This window comes from Brienomyrus brachyistius, chromosome 20 (genome assembly GCF_023856365.1).
Source record: "Brienomyrus brachyistius isolate T26 chromosome 20, BBRACH_0.4, whole genome shotgun sequence".
NCBI classification, from domain to species: domain Eukaryota; kingdom Metazoa; phylum Chordata; class Actinopteri; order Osteoglossiformes; family Mormyridae; genus Brienomyrus; species Brienomyrus brachyistius.
In genome coordinates, this window is record NC_064552.1 from 20,307,207 (window position 1) to 20,331,964 (window position 24,758).

The 24,758-nt window shown below is 46.4% G+C and overlaps 1 protein-coding gene across 1 annotated transcript in view; it reads right to left on the bottom strand.

Moving 5' to 3' along the window:
• The window catches only part of mark1 (MAP/microtubule affinity-regulating kinase 1), an 80,585-nt gene that overhangs the window by 48,289 nt on the left and 7,538 nt on the right, over window positions 1-24,758 (bottom strand). Inside the window, 2 exon segments of the mRNA XM_048987387.1 lie at window positions 8,391-8,444; window positions 9,547-9,750. Of these exon segments, the coding sequence (XP_048843344.1) occupies window positions 8,391-8,444; window positions 9,547-9,750 (258 nt within the window).

Sequence of the window (24,758 nt, forward strand, 5' to 3'; positions counted from 1 at the left end):
GAGAATGGTGTGAAACACACAAAACCTGTGAGCGGCAGTGGATGAAAATGCCTTGTTGATGAGAGAGGTCAGCGGTGAGTGGGCGGACTGGTTTGGTCGGACGGAAAGGCTCTGGCAACTCATAGCGGGAAAGCATCTCAAAATGCACGAGACATCGAACTTTGAGGTGGATGGGCTACAACAGCAGAAGAGCATGGCGGGTTTCCATTCCAGAAAAATGTAGCCTGGTCTGATGGATCTCAATTTCTGCTCAGGCAGACAGATGGTGGGCTCAGAATTTGGCATCAACTGCCCAACCTGCCCATGGACCCAACCTGCCTTGTTTCAACAGTCCAGGCTGCTGTTGGTGGTATAATGGTGTTGGGAATGTTTTTCTCTTTTTCCCTTCCACATACGTCTCCCTGTTAATACCAATCAATAGCCACTAAGTCGGAGTACTACTGCTGACCATGTGCATCTCTTCATGGTCACAATTCATCCATCCTAATGGCTACTTCCAGCAGGATAATGCACCATGTCATAAAGATAAAGTCATCTCAAGCTGGTTTCATGAACATGACGATGAGTTTCGCGTTCTTCAGTGACCTTCTCAGTAACTGCATCGCAATCCAGTGAAACACCATTGGGATGTGGTGAAACAGGACATTAACAGAATGAATGTGCAGCTTACGAATCTGCAGAAATTGCATGATGCTCTCATTTCAGCACGGAGCAGAATCCCAAAGGAATTTTTCCTGCATGTGTGGAATCCATGGCATGAAAAACTGAGGCTGTTTTAAGCACAAAGGGAGGGCCAGTATTAGTATAGTGTTCCTAATAAAGTGCTCGGTGAGGGTATATCATCACAGCATAACCCTGACCCTAACCCTACCCAGTATTAGTATGATGTTCCTGATAAAGTGCTCGGTGAGGGTATATAATCACAGCACAACCCTGACCCTAACCCTACCCAGTATTAGTATAGTGTTCCTAATAAAGTGCTCGGTGAGGGTATATAATCACAGCACAACCCTGACCCTAACCCTACGCAGTATTAGTATAGTGTTCCTAATAAAGTGCTCGGTGAGGGTATATAATCACAGCACAACCCTGACCCTAACCCTACCTAGTATTAGTATAGTGTTCCTAATAAAGTGCTCAGTAAGGGTACATAACCACAGCCTAATCATGACCGGTCCAGTATCAGTATGCTGTTCCTTAGCATTCTAAAAACTGTTTCAGATACACAACAACAAATGTTTAAAAGTAACAGTACTTCATAATACTTTTAAGTTTATCCAACACAATCCTTACTAAATAAACTAAATGCAGCAAATGTATTAAAATCTACAACATTTTTCTAGACTTCTCAGCAACATCCGCAAATTCAGCCGGCTGGACAATTATTCCTACCATAAGAAAATATTGATGTTAGTTCTACCCAGCAAGAGCACAGCTGCCCTTAATACTACGGAAAAAGTAGAGAAACGTTTCCACTTTCCTTTGACTCATCGATAAGGAAAGGTATGTATACAATCATCATCTCTTCTACTATTTTTAAAGTAATTTTATTATTATATTTTTCTTGAAATTGTTTTGCCGTTCGCTGTTTTGCTGCTTGACATTAACTGAGTGGAGCATATCGTAAAATGTTTTCAATCGATTACCAAAGGGAAGATTACTTAAAAATCCGAACTGTCTACATTTTATGTAAACTGGCCATGTTAGCTGACCATCCATAAGAATTATTTTTCCTGAAATTGAAATCCTGAATTATGGTATCTCCATCTTCAGTGCCAAAGGAGGTGATACTGGGAGGAGGATATGGGCCATAATGGAGCAGCTACACAAGGTGTTCAATGCAGGAAACTCTTACCAGGATGCAGTCTTTTATCCTAAACAAAGCAGCTCTCTGCCCACTCCCAAATCCAACTGAGAATAAGCAATTCACAATCTCGACATTGTCCAAATTCATTTACGCTACATTCTGTTTAGTATTAGACAGAGTGTGCTTGTATGATTCATAATGACTCGTTTAGCTAATACAGATACGCAGAGATGACGCGCTAACCCCCGCACACAACGAGCCGGGTCTGAACTGTGAGCTCCGGGCCACAATGACCTGCCACCATTAAAACACCCTTCAGCAAAACCCCGATTCAAAAACCAGAGCAGTGAGCTGCAGTCACAGCTTGGCAAATGTACATTCCAATGAAAAGGACACTGATATAAATTAGAAACCCAGGCAACATCGCGTGGGAGGAAAGACGACATTTTAATACTACAAATCAAGACTGTGCTCCACGCAGGAGAGGTGGTCTGATTTGATTAAATACGGTTTACACTCTGTTAGCAGTTTTACACCAATAGTAAAATAGGACGCCATAGCATTAAATTACTTGAACCGAGTTCTTAACTTGCAGGCTGCCTTGTACAATGCACCTCCATTTCCTTCCACAATGAGCTTCCTCATTAAATCACTTGCCAACAGTTTCACTCACTTTTTGCTAATTTAATATCTCATACTAAGTGAAAAGTATCTTTGAAACAGGAGTCTGAGTCATACAGTCGCAGTGCCGAATGAGGAGAAACGGGGGGGCACTTTGAACAGACTACGTCTGTCACTGCGACTACAAGCAGGCAGGACGGCACAGACCAATAATGTTTCTCAGGAAAATGCATTATTCAGAAGAGGACTTGGGACAAGCTAACGGCTTAGAAGACCTGCTGAAACTCAGTAATTCGGCTATTGGGTGGCTCTTATTAAGGGTAAACAGCCCACAAGATAAATCATAACCATGGGGCTGTGATCAGTCGCAGTGTGTGACTGTCACTGTCCGTCTGCAAGACCTGAAACCAGTGAGGAGGCATGGCTTGCTTGGTGGAGAGAAAGTACATCAGCAAGGGCTGCTGTGAAATGCACCTCGATTGTCTGTCGGGTGTCCGCTGGCTGATGGGGGTGGGGGCTACGTCAGCCCTCTAGGTGGCACTTGCAACAGCATGAGCTGATTTTCTGGGTGTAAACTGTGCCACAAGTGACAGGAACTTCAATCAGAGCCACAAGATTCATGCCAGTGATAATCTGAAAGCCGGCATGACTCCCACGTGGCATCATGCAGAAAGGAGTCACTAAGCGCCCAAATGCACGCCTTGTTTAGTCCTGGTCCGCCTCAGGCAGTCTGAGGGTTCTGCTTATTTTGCTGGCGAGGGGGGGGGGGGGGGGGGGATACAGGAAGAGCCAGGAGGGAGAGAGTTGATGACATAACCACCTGGTTCACTGCTGTAACCCCATGCCTTCCCAGGACCTCGGGGGCAAAAAAATGTGCATTTAGAAAGCAAGTGAACAAGCGGGGAGAAAAGGCTCCAATGCAGCAAAGACGTGAAGCTAATGCAGCCGTTCATGCAGCAGGATTCACATGTCTGAGGTACCGACGCAGTTCCAGAACCTTCCTAAACAGTGTGACAGCCCTCTCCCCACCCCCAGAAACTGGACCTGCTCTTTCCTGTCCTCGACCTACCTCACCACCTCATCGATGAATCACCAAGCATGCATCACAAGGCACCGGCAGTTTGACTGCTAGATTTCCCTCTCATCGGCATCCTCATACAGCACGTCTCCCGCATTACGACAAACAACGTCTGATGTTCTTCAATACGAAGAACTCCACCTCCTTCCTGAAAGTGTCACCTCACTCCTTTTCAGTAAGATCACCACGACCTTCAGCTTAGTCAGCACCAGGATAACGGCGGAATGCTCAGGTCAGCCGATGTCGCCGTGGTGGGGGCTGCAGGCGAAGCCGGCGGGTGCTCCGGAGTCGGCTACATACTGCTGTGCGTTGGCGTTTTTTAAGACCATGAAGCTGACTGAACTTAAAAGCCGAAGTAGTATCCGGGAATGAAATAACCCAGGCCATGAAATCAAATATCCAAGGAGGTAGTAAGGATATAGCCCAGCATTTACCTTAATTTCCCGGTTATTCAATACCACAATACAGAGAGATGTGTGTAAGTCCGGAAGTCTAGAGTGGAACAGGATCACCATGGACCCCCGGGGCTCCTGCATCACAGGGAGACCCGGGTCTCCCACATCTTCATCTGTATTAGGTGGCGGCATTTTAATCTGCATCTTAAACGAATTAAGGGAGACTCATGCCTACCGGTCAGCATCAGACATTGCAAATCTGATACAATGCTCAGTGACATGATCCCCACCGCGAACCCATCAGACAGGCTCTTCTGAGCTGCACACCGATTCACAGTGATGCATTCATACACTTATCAGCTGCCATTCACAGCCTTTTCCTGCACTGTGATCACGACCCTGGTCAGTAACACGGCCGCCACCCAATCACGCTCACACCGGTGCTAGGATGATCGCCACAGGTAACAACATGAGGGATAATCAGCTGGAAAGGCTGGCTTTATGCTCTGCAGTCTAATCCCAGGTGGCTGGCTGAGCCTCACCCACACAGGGGGCTGCCTGCTTTCCTGATCTGTATCTGTCACAAGCTACCAAGCTGCTGAACGGGGCGGAGCAAAAGAGCTCAGGCTGCAGCTAAAAGCATCCGTCAGATTATGAGCATAATTAGCGGCACAGAGCGGGGAGTCTGAAGTCTGCAGTGTAGGATTTTCTGAGAACTCAGCTTTACATTTTTAACAAGATGACCCGAGTCGTACATAACCAGTACGACCCCAGACAGAAGCAGCATGATGTTTAACACTGAACGGTCAGAAGAGATAAAAAATGCTCATTTTAACATGAACTATTATGTATTTTGTGGACGGGTTCTTTGAAAGTAGTTTAAATGTCATGTGATACAAGTACTATATGATGGTAAAATGTAATCATTTGCTACAGTACTGGATAAAAGAAAGTCTCAGTTTTTCAAACCCCTGCAACTACAACAAAAGGTGAGAAGATGTAGGTGTTTTGTTGTTGCATATTATTCTACATAAATTATTGTGTTATTGAGTGGGCTAGAGATGAAAAGCTAACAAACATGGTGAGCTGTCAGTATAAGGGTCAGGACTGTGGTCTGCGCTACAGTGGGCTGAGAAACCCTAAGGCAAAGTAGCAGGCACATGGCACCGCTGACTGGAGCTATCCCCGACACCATCGGTCACCTGAGCTTCCCTCCGAAGGGCGACACTCTCTCCAACCACTTCGATAAGAAATCATAATGGTGCATCTCTAATTTCCATAAAAATAAATACATTATACAAAATATGTTATACACAGGGGTTGGACAAAATAACACAACGCAGGAAAAAGGACTAACTTTGAAATCTTAAAAGCACAAATTAAATGAAATTAAAAAGCTTGGCAAGGCTAAATGCCAGTGAATGGAATGAGTCAGCTGTAAAAAGATCTGATGACTAGCACTTTTAGTTTGCAAAGCAGCAGGAGGCAGCAGCTAACAGAGGCCTGGGGAGACTAAAGAGTTATGGCGCGAACTCCAGGTGCATCAATCACAAGACCTGCAATATCATGTAAAGAGTCAAGGGATCAGTCACAAAACCTGCAGCATCATATAAAGTGTCAAGGGATCAGTCACAAAACCTGCAGCATCATGTAAAGTGTCAAGGGATCAGTCACAAAACCTGCAGCATCATATAAAGTGTCAAGGGATCCGTCACAAAACCTGCAGCATCATGTAAAGTGTCAAGGGAACAGTCACAAAACCTGCAGCGTCATATAAAGTGTCAAGGGATCAGTCACAAAACCTGCAGCATCATGTAAAGTGTCAAGGGATCAGTCACAAAACCTGCAGCATCATATAAAGTGTCAAGGGATCAGTCACATAACCTACAGCATCATGTAAAGTGTCAAGGGATCAGTCACAAAACCTGCAGCATCATGTAAAGAGTGAAGGGATCAGTCACAAAACCTGCAACCTCATGCAAAGTGTCAAGGGATCAGTCACGAAACCTGCAGCATCATGTAAAGTGTCAAGGGATCAGTCACAAAACATGCAGCCTCATGCAAAGTGTCAAGGGATCAGTCACAAAACATGCAGCCTCATGCAAAGTGTCAAGGGATCAGTCACAAAACATGCAGCCTCATGTAACATGTCATGGAATCAGTCACAAAACCTGCAGTGTCATATAAAGTGTCATGGAATCACTCATAAAACCTTTAGCATCATGTCAGGTGTCAGACTCATGACAGCACATGGCAAATGGGGTAAGATTGCAAAAAGAAATGATGGTCAAATGCCAAAGTTTAAAGAGAGACCCTACATGCTGCAAAACACCACAAAACCGAATCAGAACTTCTCTGGTCCACCTCTGATCCCTGGCCAAGCCAATGCAGAAAAATACCTGGTATAAGGAGCAGAAAACCTGAAGAGTCACCTTTCATCCTACATCTGGACTGGTTATGTCTGATGGAAGCTAAAGGGTGCCTTATGTCATCAGCCCACAAGGTCTGCTGCCAGCTGTTAAATATAATATATGATGTTATGGGCAGCCATCTTGTGGGAGTCTGCAGGTCTGATGAATTAACTGCATGGCCGTCAATCCACCAAGGAATGACAGGCTGTTTTACAGGACCAGCTGCACCTTAAGGTACAAACATGATTCCTTCATGGTGCTAAGGTGATAATGCCGCTATGCACACTGCTACATAAATCCATGAGTAATTTCATGAACACAGAGATTAATTCAAATGGCTTCCTTCATACCTCCATGAACCTTCATGCCATTCAACCATTCAAGTTCTGGAGCTGGACTCTGAGTATAATTTCCACCTCCTTTATGGAACAAATGATCAAATAGCCCACGACACACAGTTCTAGACTTTGAACGATTGCAGTCTCTACACATACCGTAGTTTTACATCAGGGGTGGATAGTTCAGGTCAAGAAAGTAAAAATCCAGGTTTTGTCTCAACCAACCAGTTGAGTATAAAGATTCATAGTCACAGAGTACTCAACTGGTTGGTTGAAACAAAATCTTGGTCTGGATGTTTACTTTTTGGACAGGGATCCACCCCTGTATTCCATCCATTTTCTATCTGCTTAGCTGGGTCACAGTGACGAGGAGCAGGCAGCATATAGATCGTATGGATGGGATCCCCAGCCACTTCAGGCCACACACACAATGGGAAATCTAGGCAACATTTAGCTGAACTACATGTCTTTGGATTGAAGGAAGAAACTTGCATGATGTAGGGAGAACATAAGGCTGAGATTGAAACATTCAAGTCTCAACTCTGGAGGTGTGAAGTAACATGGCTGACATACACCACCCCCCAAACCTGGCCAGCAGAACTGGAAGTGCCGACGGTCACAGTTGGAATACTCAACTGAAAGAAAATTAATGCCAGAAAAAATCTGAATTATCTAGACTGGTTGATCTGGGACAGTCGTCTTGGGCAATGCAATCAGATGTATTGTGCTGTTTGAGCGTTATTGATTTCAGTGGCCAGACAAACTCTCATCTCCAAGACCTCCAGCAGGATCTGTTCAGTATTTGGCAGGTTTAAAGATGAAAAGTGTCAAAAAAGAACACATTTTGTACAGGCATGTAAATAATAGCCAAGCATAAGAAAGATTAAGTATATTCGGTTAACACCAAACGCTATATAGCTACTTATGAGATTCCATTAGCTTAATGGCAGTTATAGCATTAATGTACATAAAGTTACGTTTGTATCTTCATTGAATAATATTAATTAATATTGTATGACTATAACATTTATACAGAGATTAGCTAGTTAATAATGGCATGTTAAGAGGTATAAACAAAGCTAGGAGCTGCCTGAGCAGAAAGGTAATGTTATTCAGTGATAACTCTAAGTCCAAATGTAAAAAATTGATTACATTGATACATAATTGATAGCTACATGACAGTCTTCCATAAGGTGTGCAAAAGAAAATTCCGGCAGGGCCGCCGTTTCCGAAATGTTCGTCCTCATCATGGCTATGTTCGTTTTTAGAGTCATTCATTTTTTTACCATTTATTCATGATTTCAACAAAGACTGAAGATGAAATCTTACTGACTATGACTGTCTAGTCAGGACCAAAATTATTTGGAGCCAATTTCAGTAAGTAAAATCAGTCGTTTCATTAAGTGCCATTCAGAAGCCTTGTTAGACATCTAAACCAGTGTTCTCTGGAGATGTTGAGGTGGCAATCCCTCTACAGTCAGCAGGTTCCTGTTACCTGACTCACCTTGGGTCAAGCTTTTCACTGTAACTACCAGAAAAGGCGTTAAACATCTCTCTGTCACAGACTGACTGTACAACTGTAAATACTGTCCACTCACTCATCATTGCAATGATAAAAGCAAAACCCTGACTGATGTTCCAGCAGGTTTTTCACTAAACCCAGAGCACACATTAGGAAAAAAGCAGAACTCAGAGCACCAACATTGAGAAAACAAGAGCAGGAACAGCCTATGTTCTTACCTTTTGTAGACTAGTGGGGTTGAGTTGCGTTTTATCTATTATTTTTACCGCCACCTGGAACAACATGGAAATGTTGAATGAAGATAATTTCCCAGCTGAAGGAGGTTAGTCATGGCAGCTGGTAACCAATCAACAACCAGAATTGCTTCAGCACAATTTCTAGCTGTAAAAATAGTATGTTTTTGGCTAAAGCAATGAGATAAACTACAGCTAATATTTAGACAGTGGTCAGAATGGTCATGCCCTGAGCATCCGAGATGGAGGTTCCAGTCAAGGATGGACTGTATGTAGCAGAATAGAGTGAGTCTTCTGTCCAGCTAGCTGTCATGTGGGTGCATCTTGTTCTCCGTCATTTTACCAAGGGTTTGTGAATTACTGGGTTTGTGAATTAATTTGAATTTGAATTTGAATTTACTGGACAGCACTTAAATAACTGCATTTTGTATAGATTCTGACCTTAACTTCAAAGGAGGATCTTCCTGATCAACATGACTTCCTTATGTTTGTTAATGTATGTTTATGTGGTATGTTTACACACAACTTAAATTAAAAACACTGAGAACCACTAAGATTTAACTTCATTATTTAAGAAATGATTTTGTTTCACTAGATCAGACCATATCTGGCATGCAATAGTTACTTTTGCTGGCCCACAGGATCAATAAAATTATATTAAAAAAAAGATAAAGTTTTATGTTCAAGTTCCATGAATAATTACTAAAATAACTGCTGCTTGAATACCAACATAAAAATAAGCTTCTCTTGAAAAATAACTGATTAAAAACCGTACATCTTTTAAAAAAAAAAAAAAAGAAATCTAACAAGTCTTCTATTGTATGGCTATGGAACATGAAGATAATCATTAAAATGACCCCGTGAAGTTTGGATTTGGTCTCCACAGAAAATAATTAGTAATAATCAGTGAAATACTGTGTCCAGGTTCAGCTTGTGATCTGGTCCAGAATGAGGTCACTGTATCGGACACGTGATTCAGGTGAGGGGTGTGAAAAATGACTCCCATCTTAACTCTGACCACGTGTTTTTACCGCCAGCAAAAGAATGCTGCAGAAATACTTTCTAAGTCAGAAAATACTTAATTTCCTGCAACGTTTCCCTGAACAGCAAATAACTGATGAGCTACACAAGAGGCGCTCACCTCGCGGCCGGTCAGTACGTGGCGCGCCAACTTGACCTTGGCGAAGTTGCCCTTGCCGATGGTCTTGAGTAGCCGGTAGGCGCCTACATGCGGCTGCTCATCCGTCGCGAAAGTGATGGAGTTGCGGCAGCGGGGCAGACTCTGCCGGCTGCTGGACTTGGACGGTGGACCGGGAGGCTCGTGGTAGCCGTCCACGGATGTGTGCTGGAAGAGAAGACATGCAGGTGAGCTGCAGGCTCACGGGAGTGAGGGGCAGCAGGCTCACTCTGGGAGAGAAGCCCAGTCTTACACCCTGTACTGACCAGGGACTAAACATAGCAGGTAAGGCTTGCATAGAGCCTAAGATATACAGCAGTTAATATTGCAACTTTAGATCATTAGGGTTGGGAGTTCAGGTCTGTGAAATGACGTTCTATTTGCCATCCGCACCAGTACAGGTACATGGAATGCCTTTTCTTGCATTCCCATCTTGCTCAAATATGAGGCATAAATACATGTAAGACTGACATTCTTTATTGATAAGGGTCTTACTCAAGCACCCCACGGCGATGTGACTATTCTGCTGACCATGGGATTTGAACTGACGACCTTCACATCACAGGCCCCCCCAAAAGGAGAAGTTTGCATGTTGTTTTTATCCAGTTTCTGAATGGACTTCCTGCTGATTTTCCAGTTAATGCTAAACATACACCAGAAGACTTTGACAAGTCTCGGATGATCAGTCAAGAAGAAAAAAAGACTTAAGCCAGCTATCCTGACCACCTTACAGCAAACGATCGAGATGATGGGAGCGCGCCACAACTCTAGCGGAAGCACGATTTCATTCCAACATCGGAGATTTCTCAGCGACAGTGAAATCGCCTGAAAAGTTGTTCGGTGTAAAACCAGCATTAGCGCAGTTACTGTAGGTAAATCTGCATCACCGAATTGCCCATCGTGTGATAGTGTGTGCCCTGTGATAGACCGATATGACCCCAGGGTGCCCCTGTACTTCCCAGGATAGACCCCAGGCATAATGACCAAGTCATGGAAAAAGGTGATTATGGAAGACTGTGTTTATAGACAGGAGCATGCCTATATCAGTTCCTCAATCTATGGTTTGATTTTTCCTAGTTCACACAGGGACCCGATTACTGCATGAAGCACCAAAGGCTACAAGCTTCACAAATTTTTTACTGTGAAGTCAGTAAAAGAACTAAAGCTAGAATGTGCATTTCTGTCTCAGGTATTCAGCGCCAGGAGCTCAGGGAGTGGGTCACACCGTCTACCATCAAAGCACGTTTGGGTCAGAAACAGCTACTGTGCAAGTTCAAGCCTGTTAGAAATGTATAACAAAAACTAAATGACCCATTTTTAGTTCAAATATATATTGTTTTTAATTTGATTCAATTTTTGGTAACATTTAATACTTAAAATTGTCATGTATAATGGATTATAGATACCTTCAATACAAAGCATAGTTCATTCTTATATTATTATAATGCACTATGAAGGTATGTATAGTGCATTATAGATGAGACCTCCATTAAGCATTCATAATGCATAACACATATGGCTATAATGTCTTATAATGCCTTTTATAAAGTTATAGCCATGTTAAAAATTCTTTATGAATGTGTCTGCTTTAAGCAAAGTGTTATCAGGTTTTCTTCATGATGCTAAACAATGTACAATATACTGTACTGTAATTTCAGGATTCTCTTAGAAGATAGTACTCGTGGTGGAAACTTGGTAGTAAGTAGCATGTCAGTAGGCAGAGTCAAACCCAGGATAGACAAGCACTCACAGTCTTGGTGCTTAGAGGTAAGGAGTGCACACTGATACAGTGTGTTGCCACACCCACCACATGAAAAACCAGCTCAGGGATGAGACCCAGAGTGCAGCCACACGGCAGGTGATGCCTCAGCAAAAATTGAACAGTGCAAAGTTTTTTTCCCCACTAGTTTTAGTGCCAATCCTGCCACCAACCCCCAAATTGTCCCTGAAAGTTGGAGGACCTGCTTACAGGGCAGGATGCAGATTAACATCATACCCAGGATGAAGCATCTGCAGGATAAGGGCCTTGCTCAAGGGCCCAACAGAGCAGGATCTCTCCTGCCATTCGCAGGATTAGAACCAGCAGCTTTCCAATTGCTGGCATAGATCGCAAGCCTCAGATCTACCACTCTGCCTCTTACACAGAGCTTTCTGTATAATTTTGATCTATGCTAAGGCTGGAAATTGTGACAAAACACAACATGTAGAATTCAGCTCAGCTGCACACAGGAATAACTGCAAATTGTGCAGTGATTTCTTTTTACATGGTTCAAACATCATAGTTACATGATCTCAGTGCAGAGAAGAATAAACAGCAACAAAGGCCCTCCCAGACTTAAAATGTGACTGATTGCAGGTCAGACTGCAAGTATAAGAAAGGCTGCACTGAAATGTACAGAAGCATCAGCTTGTGGACAGTTATTATCTCACATCTCATCCTCACAACTGATCTGTGAACATCCAGGAAAATTGGCCAGGAGCCAGTTTTGAGGAGCAAAAATGTGGGCTGTCTGGCAGGGAGCCAGGAGGGAGCAAAAATGTGGGCTGTCTGGCAGGGAGCCAGGAGGGAGCAAAAATTTGGTCCATCTGCGGGTTCCCAAGGACTAGATTGGGAAACACTGAGTTACAGCACAAAAAGGGACCGCTAACAGTACAAACTGGGGTAACGGACTTAGCCGGACAGGCTGACAGAGTTTCAGCTTTTCTTACCAGAGCTTTAAAGGAACCAATACAAGGATATTTTCTGTATTATTGCTGCTACTATTATGTAATAATAATAATAATAATAATAATAACAGTAAGAACAAGAATAGATGCAACGATAAAAGCAATAGTTTTAGATTTTTTACATTTAGACCTCAGTGACAGATTCAGCTAATTTAGTTCATGAAACACTCATACATTGACCAAGCAAAACATAGTTATGGTCATGAAATGTCTATGTAGCACAGCCCAGAACACAAACAGTAACAAACTCTGTCACTGTGAACAGTCAATAACGTGTTTGTTCCATGTTATCTGTAAGCACTATCAGACGGAGAATTTTCCGGAGGCCTATATCTCAGTCAAGATCTACATCTTTCAGGCTACATGAGTGCCTTTAAAAAACCCAAGAGCATTTTCCTGTGGTGAAAGGCCTTGAAATCTCCCTCTGATTATGGGAAATCAGGCACGCATTTCTAGGCAACTGGAAAACAAACATATTCCAACGCAGGAAGTCAGGAGCGCTAAATACCCTGAGAGTTCTGTCTGCAAGCACTAGCTTCTCCCTCTGATCTTTTCAGTGTTGCTTCTGCTTCTCAGAAAGGCCTTTCAAACACTCCTGGCCCAGACAGCAGCATGCTGTGTTGTTATAAGGCAGGACAAGGCACAAGACTGGGGTACATGCTGGACAGGATGCCCCTTAAATGTCTGCCTTTGAAATAAAACATGTACACGTGATGTTTTACCCGAGTTAAATTCCAGAGGATACAGATATGAAAACCATCGGTGAAGGGAAAGTCACTGCCGTGTCTGCTGGTGAGGGTGGGGTGGGAGAGTCGCAGGAATCCTGCCGATTTCCGAACGGATTAGTTCTGAGTGAGATCATGCGTTTTACTGTGCTGCCAGATGCGACAGCTGCAGGGGCCCATTTCTGGAGAACATGGCCAATTTCTCCCTCCACTTACGCTGGAACGCCTTAGTCCGCAAGCTCGCCGCCAGCGTGCTAATGCTGCCCCTTAAGCTTAATTGGCCAGCCAATCAGCATTGACCGCGTGAGTACGGGTCCTTGAAGGCCCCTTCACAGCCTGTTAGCAGCCGGAGCTGAACAAGGGTCAGACGCAGCACAAAAATGTGGACTCTGGATTACGCTGCTAGGTCAGGGCAAGACACGCCACCTGAGCTCATGGGGATATTAACGCTAAAAACTGTTAACTTTTGCGTCAGACCTTTCTTCCTAATGCTGTAAGCAGCCGAGGGCCAGCGTGGCGCTGCGGGGCTCCCAGCGGCAGCGGTGACCAGCGTGCTTCCTCTCAAGGGCATTAAGCCCCCGAACGGAAAGGCTAGATTGACTGCTTCAATCAAAATGATGAGCATTTGGACCAGACCGGCTGGCTGTGGATCTGACAGGAGCTTGTGAGGACTGCAGCCTGACAATACATTATACAGAACACACACAGTCTTTGTGGGGACCAACCATTCATTTCTATGGGCATAACCCTAATCCCAAGAATGACAACCCTATCCCCCACCCAGCCTTAACCTTAACCATAAGTAACTAAACAAAATATGAGAGTTTTGGCATTTTTACTTTTTTGATTGCAGTCACAGATTTATATTAAATTTTCCCCTCGTTGGGACCAAAAATATGGTCACGGCAACATAAAAGAAACAGGATTTCATTATGAATTTGACTACAAGGATTCACAGGCGTACTGCACATGTAATGCCTGACAAGTAGATTTCTTGCTTGTCAGGACTTGGAGTCCAAACTGCCGCATTTTCCTTCACTGTGTGAAGTAGCGATCAGCCCCCGCTTAAACACCGCGGGGCTTTCCCCAATCTGCCTGCCCCCGGATGCTGCATGCTCCGCACAGCCTGTCAATGATGCAGTCGCGCCATTTAATTCGCAGCAGAACTAATATAATTAAACCCGGGATCCTGAAACCAGGCTGCAGAGTGTCACCAACTGCACAAAATCAGAGTAACTTTATTAAGAGTAACTTTATAAAGCCATCAGATCTCTGAAGGGAATGAAATGCCTGCACAATTACCATGGCAACACTGGGACCCTTTTTTTGATTGCCTGACAGACCACAGCTAAGCCCAGCAACAGCCACCCAGGACCCACCACCCTGCACGATGCAGGTTAATGACCCACTGCAGGAGACACCAGAAAGCCTCTCAGCTGCACCGTGGGGGACGCTGTTTCACTGCCACAAGGGTCACCCGCTGATCGTAGGGTCATCCGCTGATCGTAAGGTCAGCCGCTGATCGTAGGGTCAGCCGGGGTCGGCCTTAGAGCAGCAGAGCACACAGAGCAAGAGTCAGAGGGCTGCAGCTACGTTTATGTACCATACATCCTCCTATCGCGTTTCCTGATCGGGGTCGCAGGGGGCCCATCTCAGGCAGCACAGGGCATAAGGCTGGGGATGCCCCAGCTGGGAGGCCAGTCCATCACAGGGCACACTCACACATGCACGAACTATAGGCCAATCTAGAGATAGCAAGTAGCTTGTCTGCAAGAGTACCAGGAGAAGACAGGTACAATGCAGGAAGGACATGCAAGCTCCCCAGTCACATGGCAGGGGTGGGAATCGAACCAAAAGGCACATGTAAAGCACTGAAGCAAGTATCAGTACACGATCACAAATGACTGAAAACGGCTGCTATGTTGAAGTTGCACTTCTGACAAAATCATCCATCCATCCATCCATTTTCCAAACCGCTTATCCTACTGGGTCGCGGGGGGTCCGGAGCCTATCCCGGAAGCAATGGGCACGAGGCAGGGAACAACCTAGGATGGGGGGCCAGCCCATCGCAGGGCACACTCACACGCCATTCATTCACACATGCACACCTATGGGCAATTTAGCAACTCCAATTAGCCTCAGCATGTTTTTGGACTGTGGGGGGAAACCGGAGTACCTGGAGGAAACCCCACGACAACATGGGGAGAACATGCAAACTCCACACACATGTGACCCAGGCAGAGACTCGAACCTGGGTCCCAGAGGTGTGAGGCGACAGTGCTAACCACTGCACCACCATGCCACCCCCTGACAAAATCAGACAATCAGAAATACCTTGATCTGGCCAGCAGAAATTCAAAATACGGCAGTAAGACAATAAGAAACATGCTCCTTTGATCTGCCATGAAAGCAGCTAATGAAGGTAAAAAAAAATGCATAGTACGTTACACACTGGTGACATTTACGCTGCCTTGGGAGTTTGCAAGGAGGAACATAGGACAAACCATTTTGCAAATTTTACTCTAGGATATAGGTAGTGCATTCATTCAGTAGGACATTTTATGAGATTACTGAAATGATTACAGCACACAGTAACTGTCTCAATAAACAAATCATACTTCTTAATTTCAAGGGAAAATGGATGTCCCTACATCGCCTCGTAAAGTGTCGTATTGGGTGTGTGAGTGCATACAAGTGTGTGTCCTGCTATGGACTGGCACCCTTATACAGCGCGTGCCCGTGCCTTTTGCACTGCGATAGACTGGCACCCTTATCCAGTGCATGCCCCTGCCTTTTGCACTGCGATGGACTGGCACCCTTATCCAGCGGGTGCCCTATCCTTTTGCACTGCGATTGACTGGCACCCTTATCCAGCGGGTGCCCTTTCCTTTTGCACTGCGATGGACTGGCATCCTTATCCAGCGCGTACCCCTGCCTTTTGCCCTGCGATGGACTGGCACGCTTGTCCAGCGCATGCCCCTGCCTTTTGCACTGCAATGGACTGGCACCCTTATCCAGCCCGTGCCCTTTCCTTTTGCACTGCGATGGACTGGCATCCTTATCCAGCGCGTGCCCCTGGCTTTTGCCCTGCGATGGACTGGCACCCTTGTCCAGCCCGTGCCCTTTCTTTTTGCACTGCGATGGACTGGCACCCTTATCCAGCCCGTGCCCTTTCCTTTTGCACTGCGATGGACTGGCACCCTTATCCAGCGCGTGCCCCTGCCTTTTGCCCTGCGATGGACTGGCACCCTTGTCCAGCCCGTGCCCTTTCCTTTTGCCCTGCGATGGACTGGCACCCTTATCCAGCGCGTGCCCTTTCCTTTTGCACTGCAGACTGGCACCCACATCCAGCGCCTGCCCTTTCCTTCTGCACTGCGATGGACTGGCACCCTTATCCAGCGCGTGCCCTTTCCTTTTGCACTGCGATGGACTGGCACCCTTATCCAGCCCGTGCCCTTTCCTTTTGCACTGCGATGGACTGGCACCCTTATCCAGCGCGTGCCCTTTCCTTTTGCACTGCGATGGACTGGCACCCACATCCAGCGCGTGCCCCTGCCTTTTGCCTTGCGATGGACTGGCACCCTTATCCAGCGTGTGCCCCAGGCTTTTGCCCTGCGATGGACTGGCACCCTTATCCAGCGCATGCCCCTGCCTTTTGCCCTGCGAGGGACTGGAACCCTTATCCAGTGCGTGCCCTTTCCTTTTGCAGTGCAATGGACTGGCACCCTTATCCAGCGTGTGTCCTTGCCTTTTGCCCTGCGATGGACTGGCACCCTTATCCAGCGCGTGCCCCTGCCTTTTGCCCTGCGATGGACTGGCACCCTTATCCAGCGCGTGCCCTTTCCTTTTGCACTGCAATGGACTGGCACCCTTATCCAGCGCGTGCCCCTGCCTTTTGCACTGCGATGGACCGGCACCCTTATCCAGCGCGTGCCCTTTCCTTTTGCACTGCGATGGACTGGCACCCTTATCCAGCGCGTGCCCCAGGCTTTTGCCCTGCGATGGACTGGCACCCTTATCCAGCGCGTGCCCTTTCCTTTTGCACTGCGATGGACAGGCATCCTTATCCAGCGTGTGCCCCTGCCTTTTGCCCTGCAATGGACTGGCACCCTAATCCAGCGCGTGCCCTTTCCTTTTGCACTGCGATGGACTGGCACCCTTATCCAGCCCGTGCCCCTACCTTTTGCACTGCGATGGACTGGCACCCTTATCCAGCGCGTGCCCATTCCTTTTGCACTGCAATGGACTGGCACCCTTATCCAGCGTGTGCCCCAGGCTTTTGCCCTGCGATGGACTGGCACCCTTATCCAGCGTGTGCCCCTGCCTTTTGCCCTGCGATGGACTGGCACCCTTATCCAGCGCGTGCCCCTGCCTTTTGCCCTGCGATGGACTGGCACCCTTATCCAGCGCGTGCCCCTGCCTTTTGCACTGCAATGGACTGGCACCCTTATCCAGCGCGTGCCCCTGCCTTTTGCCCTGCGATGGACTGGCACCCTTATCCAGCGGGTGCCCCTGCCTTTTGCCCTGCGATGGACTGGCACCCTTATCCAGCGCGTGCCCCTGCCTTTTGCCCTGCGATGGACTGGCACCCTTATCCAGCGCGTGCCCCTGCCTTTTGCCCTGCGATGGACTGGCACCCTTATCCAGCGCATGCCCCTGCCTTTTGCCCTGCGATGGACTGGCACCCTTATCCAGCGCGTGCCCTTTCCTTTTGCACTGCGATGGACTGGCACCCTTATCCAGCCCGTGCCCTTTCCTTTTGCACTGCGATGGACTGGCACCCTTATCCAGCCCGTGCCCTTTCCTTTTGCACTGCGATGGACTGGCACCCTTATCCAGCCCGTGCCCTTTCCTTTTGCACTGCGATGGACTGGCACCCTTATCCAGCCCGTGCCCTTTCCTTTTGCACTGCGATGGACTGGCACCCTTATCCAGCCCGTGCCCTTTCCTTTTGCACTGCGATGGACTGGCACCCTTATCCAGCCCGTGCCCTTTCCTTTTGCACTGCGATGGACTGGCACCCTTATCCAGCGCGTGCCCCTGCCTTTTGCACTGCAATGGACTGGCACCCTTATCCAGTATGCGCCCCTGCCTTTTGCCCTGCGATGGACTGGCACCCTTATCCAGCACGTGCCCTTTCCTTTTGCACTGCGATGGACTGGCACCTTTATCCAGCGTGTGCCCTTTCCTTTTGCACTGCGATGGACTGGCATCCTTATCCAGCGCGTGCCCCTGCCTTTTGCACTGCGATGGACTGGCACCCTTATCCAGCGCGTGCCCCTGCCTTTTGCCCTGCGATGGACTGACACCCTTATCCAGCGCGTGCCCCTGCCTTTTGCACTGCGATGGACCGGCACCCATATCCAGCGCGTGCCCCTGCTTTTGCCCTGCGATGGACTGGCACCCTTATCCAGTGCGTGCCCCTGCCTTTTGCCCTGCGATGGACTGGCACCCATATCCAGCGCGTGCCCCTGCCTTTTGCCCTGCGATGGACTGGCACCCATATCCAGCGCGTGCCCCTGCCTTTTGCACTGCGATGGACTGGTATCCTTATCCAGCGCGTGCCCCTGCCTTATACTTTCTGATAAGTATCAGATACCAAGTATAAGACTTAAGTAGCTTTTATTTGATGAGTAGCTGCTCTCAACAGAGAACAGCAGCTCTAACCGATTATTATTAAAAGAGAATAGCAAATGTTTTTCGTGATGTTGGAGCTACTCTAATGTAAACTGATGTCCGGGAACATTGTATAAATCATTATTCTTATAATAAATTTCATTCTGTAATATGTCCAATGTTAATATGTATAAGAACAGAAGAGTTCTTCCATCTTCCCTGCCCGTTTTGCTTGTGCTCTCTGCAATGCGCTTTGAGCGCCAATCAATAGCGTCTATAAAAATATTCCTGCATACCTATATCCTTACGGAGCCGCAGCTCTCCGCATGCTGGAGGAAGATCAAATGTCTCCGGTGGTCACGGAGCGTCAGGTGAACCGGAATCAGCCTGTTCCGGAGGGACGTGGCCGCACACTCTCGCCTTACACGCAGTGTCACCTGCAGCCCTGATACCGGCCCCAGAGACTCACCACAGCAAAGCCACCACTCTCATTTCATACTGCATTTATTCAGCAGATGCTTTATGCTTTTATAAAGAGCAACACATGACTGAGAAATTGCAGATTAAAGGCCTTGTTCATGGGCCCAACAGAGAACCAGCAACCTCCTGATCACGGTCCTAAAGCACTGAGCCACACACTCCTCCCCTCGTTTCCCCCCTCCCAGACTTAAATACCCAAGCCCCTCCATCCCATTCAAAACAGCACGTACATTTCTGTGCCTCTCCTGTGACATGTTCATATTCTACCCCAGTTAAAGGGGCTTCCTTCCCCATTAAACATGCCATTTTCTGGCCAAAGCCCCAAATCTTCTGCTCCTGAACAGTATGTAGATCAGGGTTCCCCACTTCTGGTGCTGGGGGGCCAGTATACACCCCAGTTTGCAGATTTCCCTGCGCAGCTACACCTTATTCAGCTCACCAGCAAATTGCCAGGTTTAGTAGGTGTGTTTGAGCGGGGAAACCTGCAAACTGTGTTACAGACTGGTCATTGGGGATTGGGGAACCCAGATCCAGGGACTCTCACAGCACCATGTGTAGGGTACTGCACTTCATTGGCTCTGTACCTGTACTCAGCACAATAATTATGAATGTAATCTAGCCTTTCCTAAGTGGGGGATAGCAGCTAACATCAGGTTATCAGGGTCTCTCCTGGTTTCCACAGTCCAAAGACATGCAGTTAGGTTAAGCAGCATCTGTAACATGCCCACAGTACATGTATGGGCATTGTGATGGGCTGGCATCTCGTCCAGGGCGTCCCCCTGTCCTGCGATGGCCTGGCATCTCATCCAGGGTGTTCCCCAGTTTTGTGCCCCAAACCCAAGGCTGCTCCTCAGCCACATACTGGCTAATAATTACACCACTGAGGCCTGGGCGGTATGACGGTATTGCGGTATACCCCGGTATTTAGATATCCTGAAGGTATTATTTTTTATAACGTAAACACTACAGACGCTCCTTCTATGACACCGATAGGGAGATGCTGCATTGAGGGGATGAATTGTAGCGCACAGCGTTAGCAGCGACTGGAGCCTCACTTAAGTTAAAGGAAAAGTCAAAGAATAACGTGTTTGCGTAGGTTAACGCCACAAAAAGAAAATGCGCCGTGAACTGTTTCGGTACGGTACTTACGGTACTTTCAGTACTTTCGCTTTTCCATTGACTTCCAGTCGGGTACCATTTCCGAAAGTTCCAGTACCGAAAGTGCTAAACCAGCTGGGGTACTTCTCTGGTACCTCAGTATTTTGGGGTGGGACTGGCAAACGTATTTGCTGTCGATTGGTTACGCAAATAGCCTGCCACTGGAACACAGAATTACAACCAGCATCTTTGGAAACACACAGCGAACGGCGAGAAACAAAATAAAAATATAAAAAAAGTAAAATGGAAGGATGGACAAACTAGGAAACACAGGCTTTAATCGCCATATGGCCAGATGAACAGATCCAGCGGGATTTGGATGCACAACTCGAAATAAAAAAGTATTTACCGTAATAGCAAGCCGCTTGGAAGAAATGGGGCACACGTGAAACATCGAACAATGCCACTTGAAAATAAAAAAAAACTTAAGCAGGACTACAGGAAAGTGAAGGAACATAATAACATGTTTAAATACAGCTAAAGAAATATCGCACTGCGGTCCGTGATGATGTCATTCAGGAGCGGTCACTGATGATGTCATTTGGCACCGGTACCAGTTTTTACGCCAGTGGAAAACCGACATAAAAGAAGTACCATATTTTTGGCACTTTATGGAAGTACTGAAAGTACCAAAAGTATGGTACTTGGTGTGGCGGAAAAGCGCCCTTATACAGACACCGATCAGCCTAACTGCATGGCTTTGAGCTGCAAGAGGAATCCAGAGAATCCACAGGAAACTCACATGATACGGGGATGGCATAACCCCCCCCCCTCCAAAAAAGCAGACGTGGTATTCAAACCAATAACCCTGGAGGTGTGATCTTTAAATAACTGCCGTGGTGAACAAACATCATCATTCATGACTATTCAATATAATACTGATCATCTTATCATGAGTCCTCTGTGATGGATTTGGGGATCCCTTTAAATGACAGTCCAGCTTGTCGCAGATTTGGAGGGGTGTGGGGGTGCCCAGAGAGCTTGTGTGTTGATGAGCCGGGGGGCGGGGAGACAGGAAACAAGTTTCCAAGTACACAGAAGGCAGCTGTTTCCTGTCATACTGACAATGATGGACCCAAAAATATGAGGCAGGGCTTGGGCTGAAGAAGGCCTATGATGTCACCCCTCCTTGGCCGAATCCTTCATAATGGCTCCACCCACATCTCAGCATTCAGTCCCTGAATTATGTCCCTGCCACAGGCATTCTTGCACCTCCATCCCGGCCCTGAAGAGGGTGGTAGTGAGCCAAGGGCCAAGCGACCCTCCATAATGGCTTGCTGTCTTTCCTACTGATGCAGCCATAATGTCACACCTTCTCTCTTATGCTTACAACAACTCCATCAGCGGCTGCTCCTGCAGCTCTCCCAGGATCCCCCATCCCTCGCCGCCCCAATAGAGTGTGAACACGAAGCGGCACGACCGAATAACAGGGCCCTCATCGGGTTACCGGTGTCTCCGTCGTTGCATTACACTGCCATAATGCTGTCAATCATGCATCAGCCAATCAGGTGCGATTCAAATTACGTCACATGCAAAGAATGCATTACAGCCCTAATATAAAGCACAAGAGCAGCCCCAGTAAAGCAAGGGTACAGCTTGGGAAAAATAATCATTAAATCACACATACCGAGTGTCTAAGGGGAAGGTCATTATACACTGAATTCATTATGCTTAATAAAAGCTTTTCATTAACCAGTGTAAGGTCAGGGCCTATACAGAGCCGTCACTGTTAAATGTAATTCCTTAAGAATGTAGAAGTTTCGTTTTGGGTAACCACTCGTCTGAGTGCAACTCATTATGTTTTACGCTTGTTTGTTTCACAAGGTGCTGTGGAAGTCATGTGACCAGACATTTAGTAATTCATTCAGGAGCCAACGAGCATCTCAAGCCTGTCCTGTGACCTTGGGAGGGGGCAGACTTGCCTTTATGTTGTGGCCTTATTAATCAGTCTGTAAACATAATTACAAATAATTACAGATGTTTTTTTTTTCTCAATAAAACTCCATGTTTCAAACTTCAGATACTTGAGTTTGTGACACTATGGCACGAATGACAGGACCCCCCCCCCCCCCCCCCCCCCCCCCCCCACTCCCCGCACTTGGCGTCCGCGGCTTTGTGGGCCTGACGGCTCCTCTCTGAGTGCAGCGAGGGAACAAAAGCCGGGTTGGAGTTCCGCGGAGCGAGTGTGCGGGCGTCCCAGGCAACTGAGCGCGCCAGGCAACCGGCTCTGACGTCTGAAGCGGAGAGAGGAGACGGCTGTTTATGCTGCCAGCGGAGAAACGGAGAGAGAGGGAGAGAGGGAGAGAGGGAGAGAGGGAGGTGGAGACACTGGGAGGCCCTTAGACACATCGCAGTACGACAGAGCCACGTCCCTGCAGAAAAACAAGTCCAATCTGCACATATTTCTAAATTAAAACATGATATTCATGAGCACATTATGTCATCTAGTACAGGGTTTCCCAACCCTGAAGCACCAGTCCACAGAAAGCTGGGGGGGCTGGGAGAGGGGTTGGTTAATTTGCAAAAATAAATGAGGTTTCCAAGCCAGGGCTAAACTTATTAAGACTAATTACCAGCACCCACCCAGATCAACAAGTTTTACCAGTCTGAAACATTTTTGCAAAACATGCACCAGTCCACAGACATCAGAAGGTTGAGAAGCCCTAGTCTAGTCTAAGTGGAATTTCTATGCATTCGATAGATCTGCACAAAGATGCACAGATTGAATGAGCTGAATCCCGAGTGGTAACTGATCACATGGAGCCAGTAAGAGGGCTGAATGTTTCTGTCTATAACCGCTCATCCAGTACAGGGTCTCACTCCCTGGGTAGGAGTCCAGCACAGGACAGGGACACCTACAGGGTACAGTGTTTCCCCTAGGTTTACAGCTTTGGGTGGGGGGGGGGGGTCACCTACAGGATTCATGGTGTTCATGTGTTTCTTTTAATGACAGCAGTCAATATAAGAACTTAACTAAACATCACAACATTTCTTTTTATGACAGTTAAGGCCTGGGGCCTGGTGGGCGGAGCTTCACCCTGCACAATACAGAGAGCAGAGGAGAATTGTAAATGCACAACCGTGTAGAGAGAAATGACAAGCTGCTGTGTAAATAAGATAAGATAAGGCTATTTAGTTTGTTTAATAAAAGGACAATGTATAGACCTGTTCTATAGGAAAGGTAACCTTAAATGACTTTTGTTGTGATCTGACGCTATATAGAAAATAAAATTAAATTAAATTAAATTAACCGTCAAGGGGGGGCGGGAGGTGCTGTTGGGTGGGTGGTGCGCCCCCCTAATATAATGGTGGGGGGAAACACTGGGGTAATCCTGAAGCCCCCATTAACCACCAGAGATCAAAGCACCAGAAATAAATCTATTTGAGCACAGGGACAATTTGCAGGTTCCCTAAGGCTGGAACTGAACCCCCAAGCTTGGGAATCCAGGCCGTGGTCCTACACACTTCCTGGAGTTAACATGCTCATTTTCTCACACAGCATACTAGACAAACAGCAAAGCCAGTATTCCCAGTGTGAGGCTGCTAGCTAGGGCTGCTCAATTATAGCAAAAATCATAATCACAATTATTATGCCGAGATCACAATTAACACAATTACTCATTGACTTTGGAAATATGCATTTATCGAACTTTAAAAAAAAAAAAAATAACATGTCGTGTTAACAATGGCTTTCCTTTAACTCCTTGAATGGGAGCATCATTGCAAAAGGAAATGGGATGGAAATCATTTTATTTTGATTATTCTGCTTTGATCATTGTTGGAAGCCAAAACCATAGATGAAGTTAAAATTTCATGAACTGCCCAGCCCTGCTGTTAGTCAGGTATGTTTATACTACGCAGTGGCTGAAAATCTGTCCTTCACGTGAACTTTTTAATGATCCACAACCTGTTCTGTTTCATTTTGGACTGGCACCCTTATATGAATTAGTCTTATTTAATAATCTTTGTCATTAAAAATCAGGAAAACTGTCCGTAGTCAAATCATTGACAAAAAAAAATGAACTGATGACATTTACACTTGTAAATTATGGCTAAATGTAGGTGTGACTGTGAGACAGCCTTTGCTTGGTGAGCTGACCAGCAGAAATGCCTGCATAGATTTTGAAGAAATTTAATATATCATTAAAATGTGATATATTTAGAAGCGCAAATTCTGTAGCAAAATAACAAAAGCGAATTAATACCAAGAGACGTATTATTACGGCAACTTATATTGTATAAAACCCATTCGTTGAGAAGATACGGACGGCTTTTTGATCAATTTTATGTAGCTAATGTCAACATAAATAAGCAACAACATCTGCCTACTTATCTAAAGCAGTATAATGAAGGAAACTTCTTTATAAGGTTTATACAGCAGCCTACAGACAAAACTATTCCTCATGTTATAACATTTCTAGCTTGAAGGAGGGAACATCCATACCAGAATGTTTGTCACACAACAGCAAA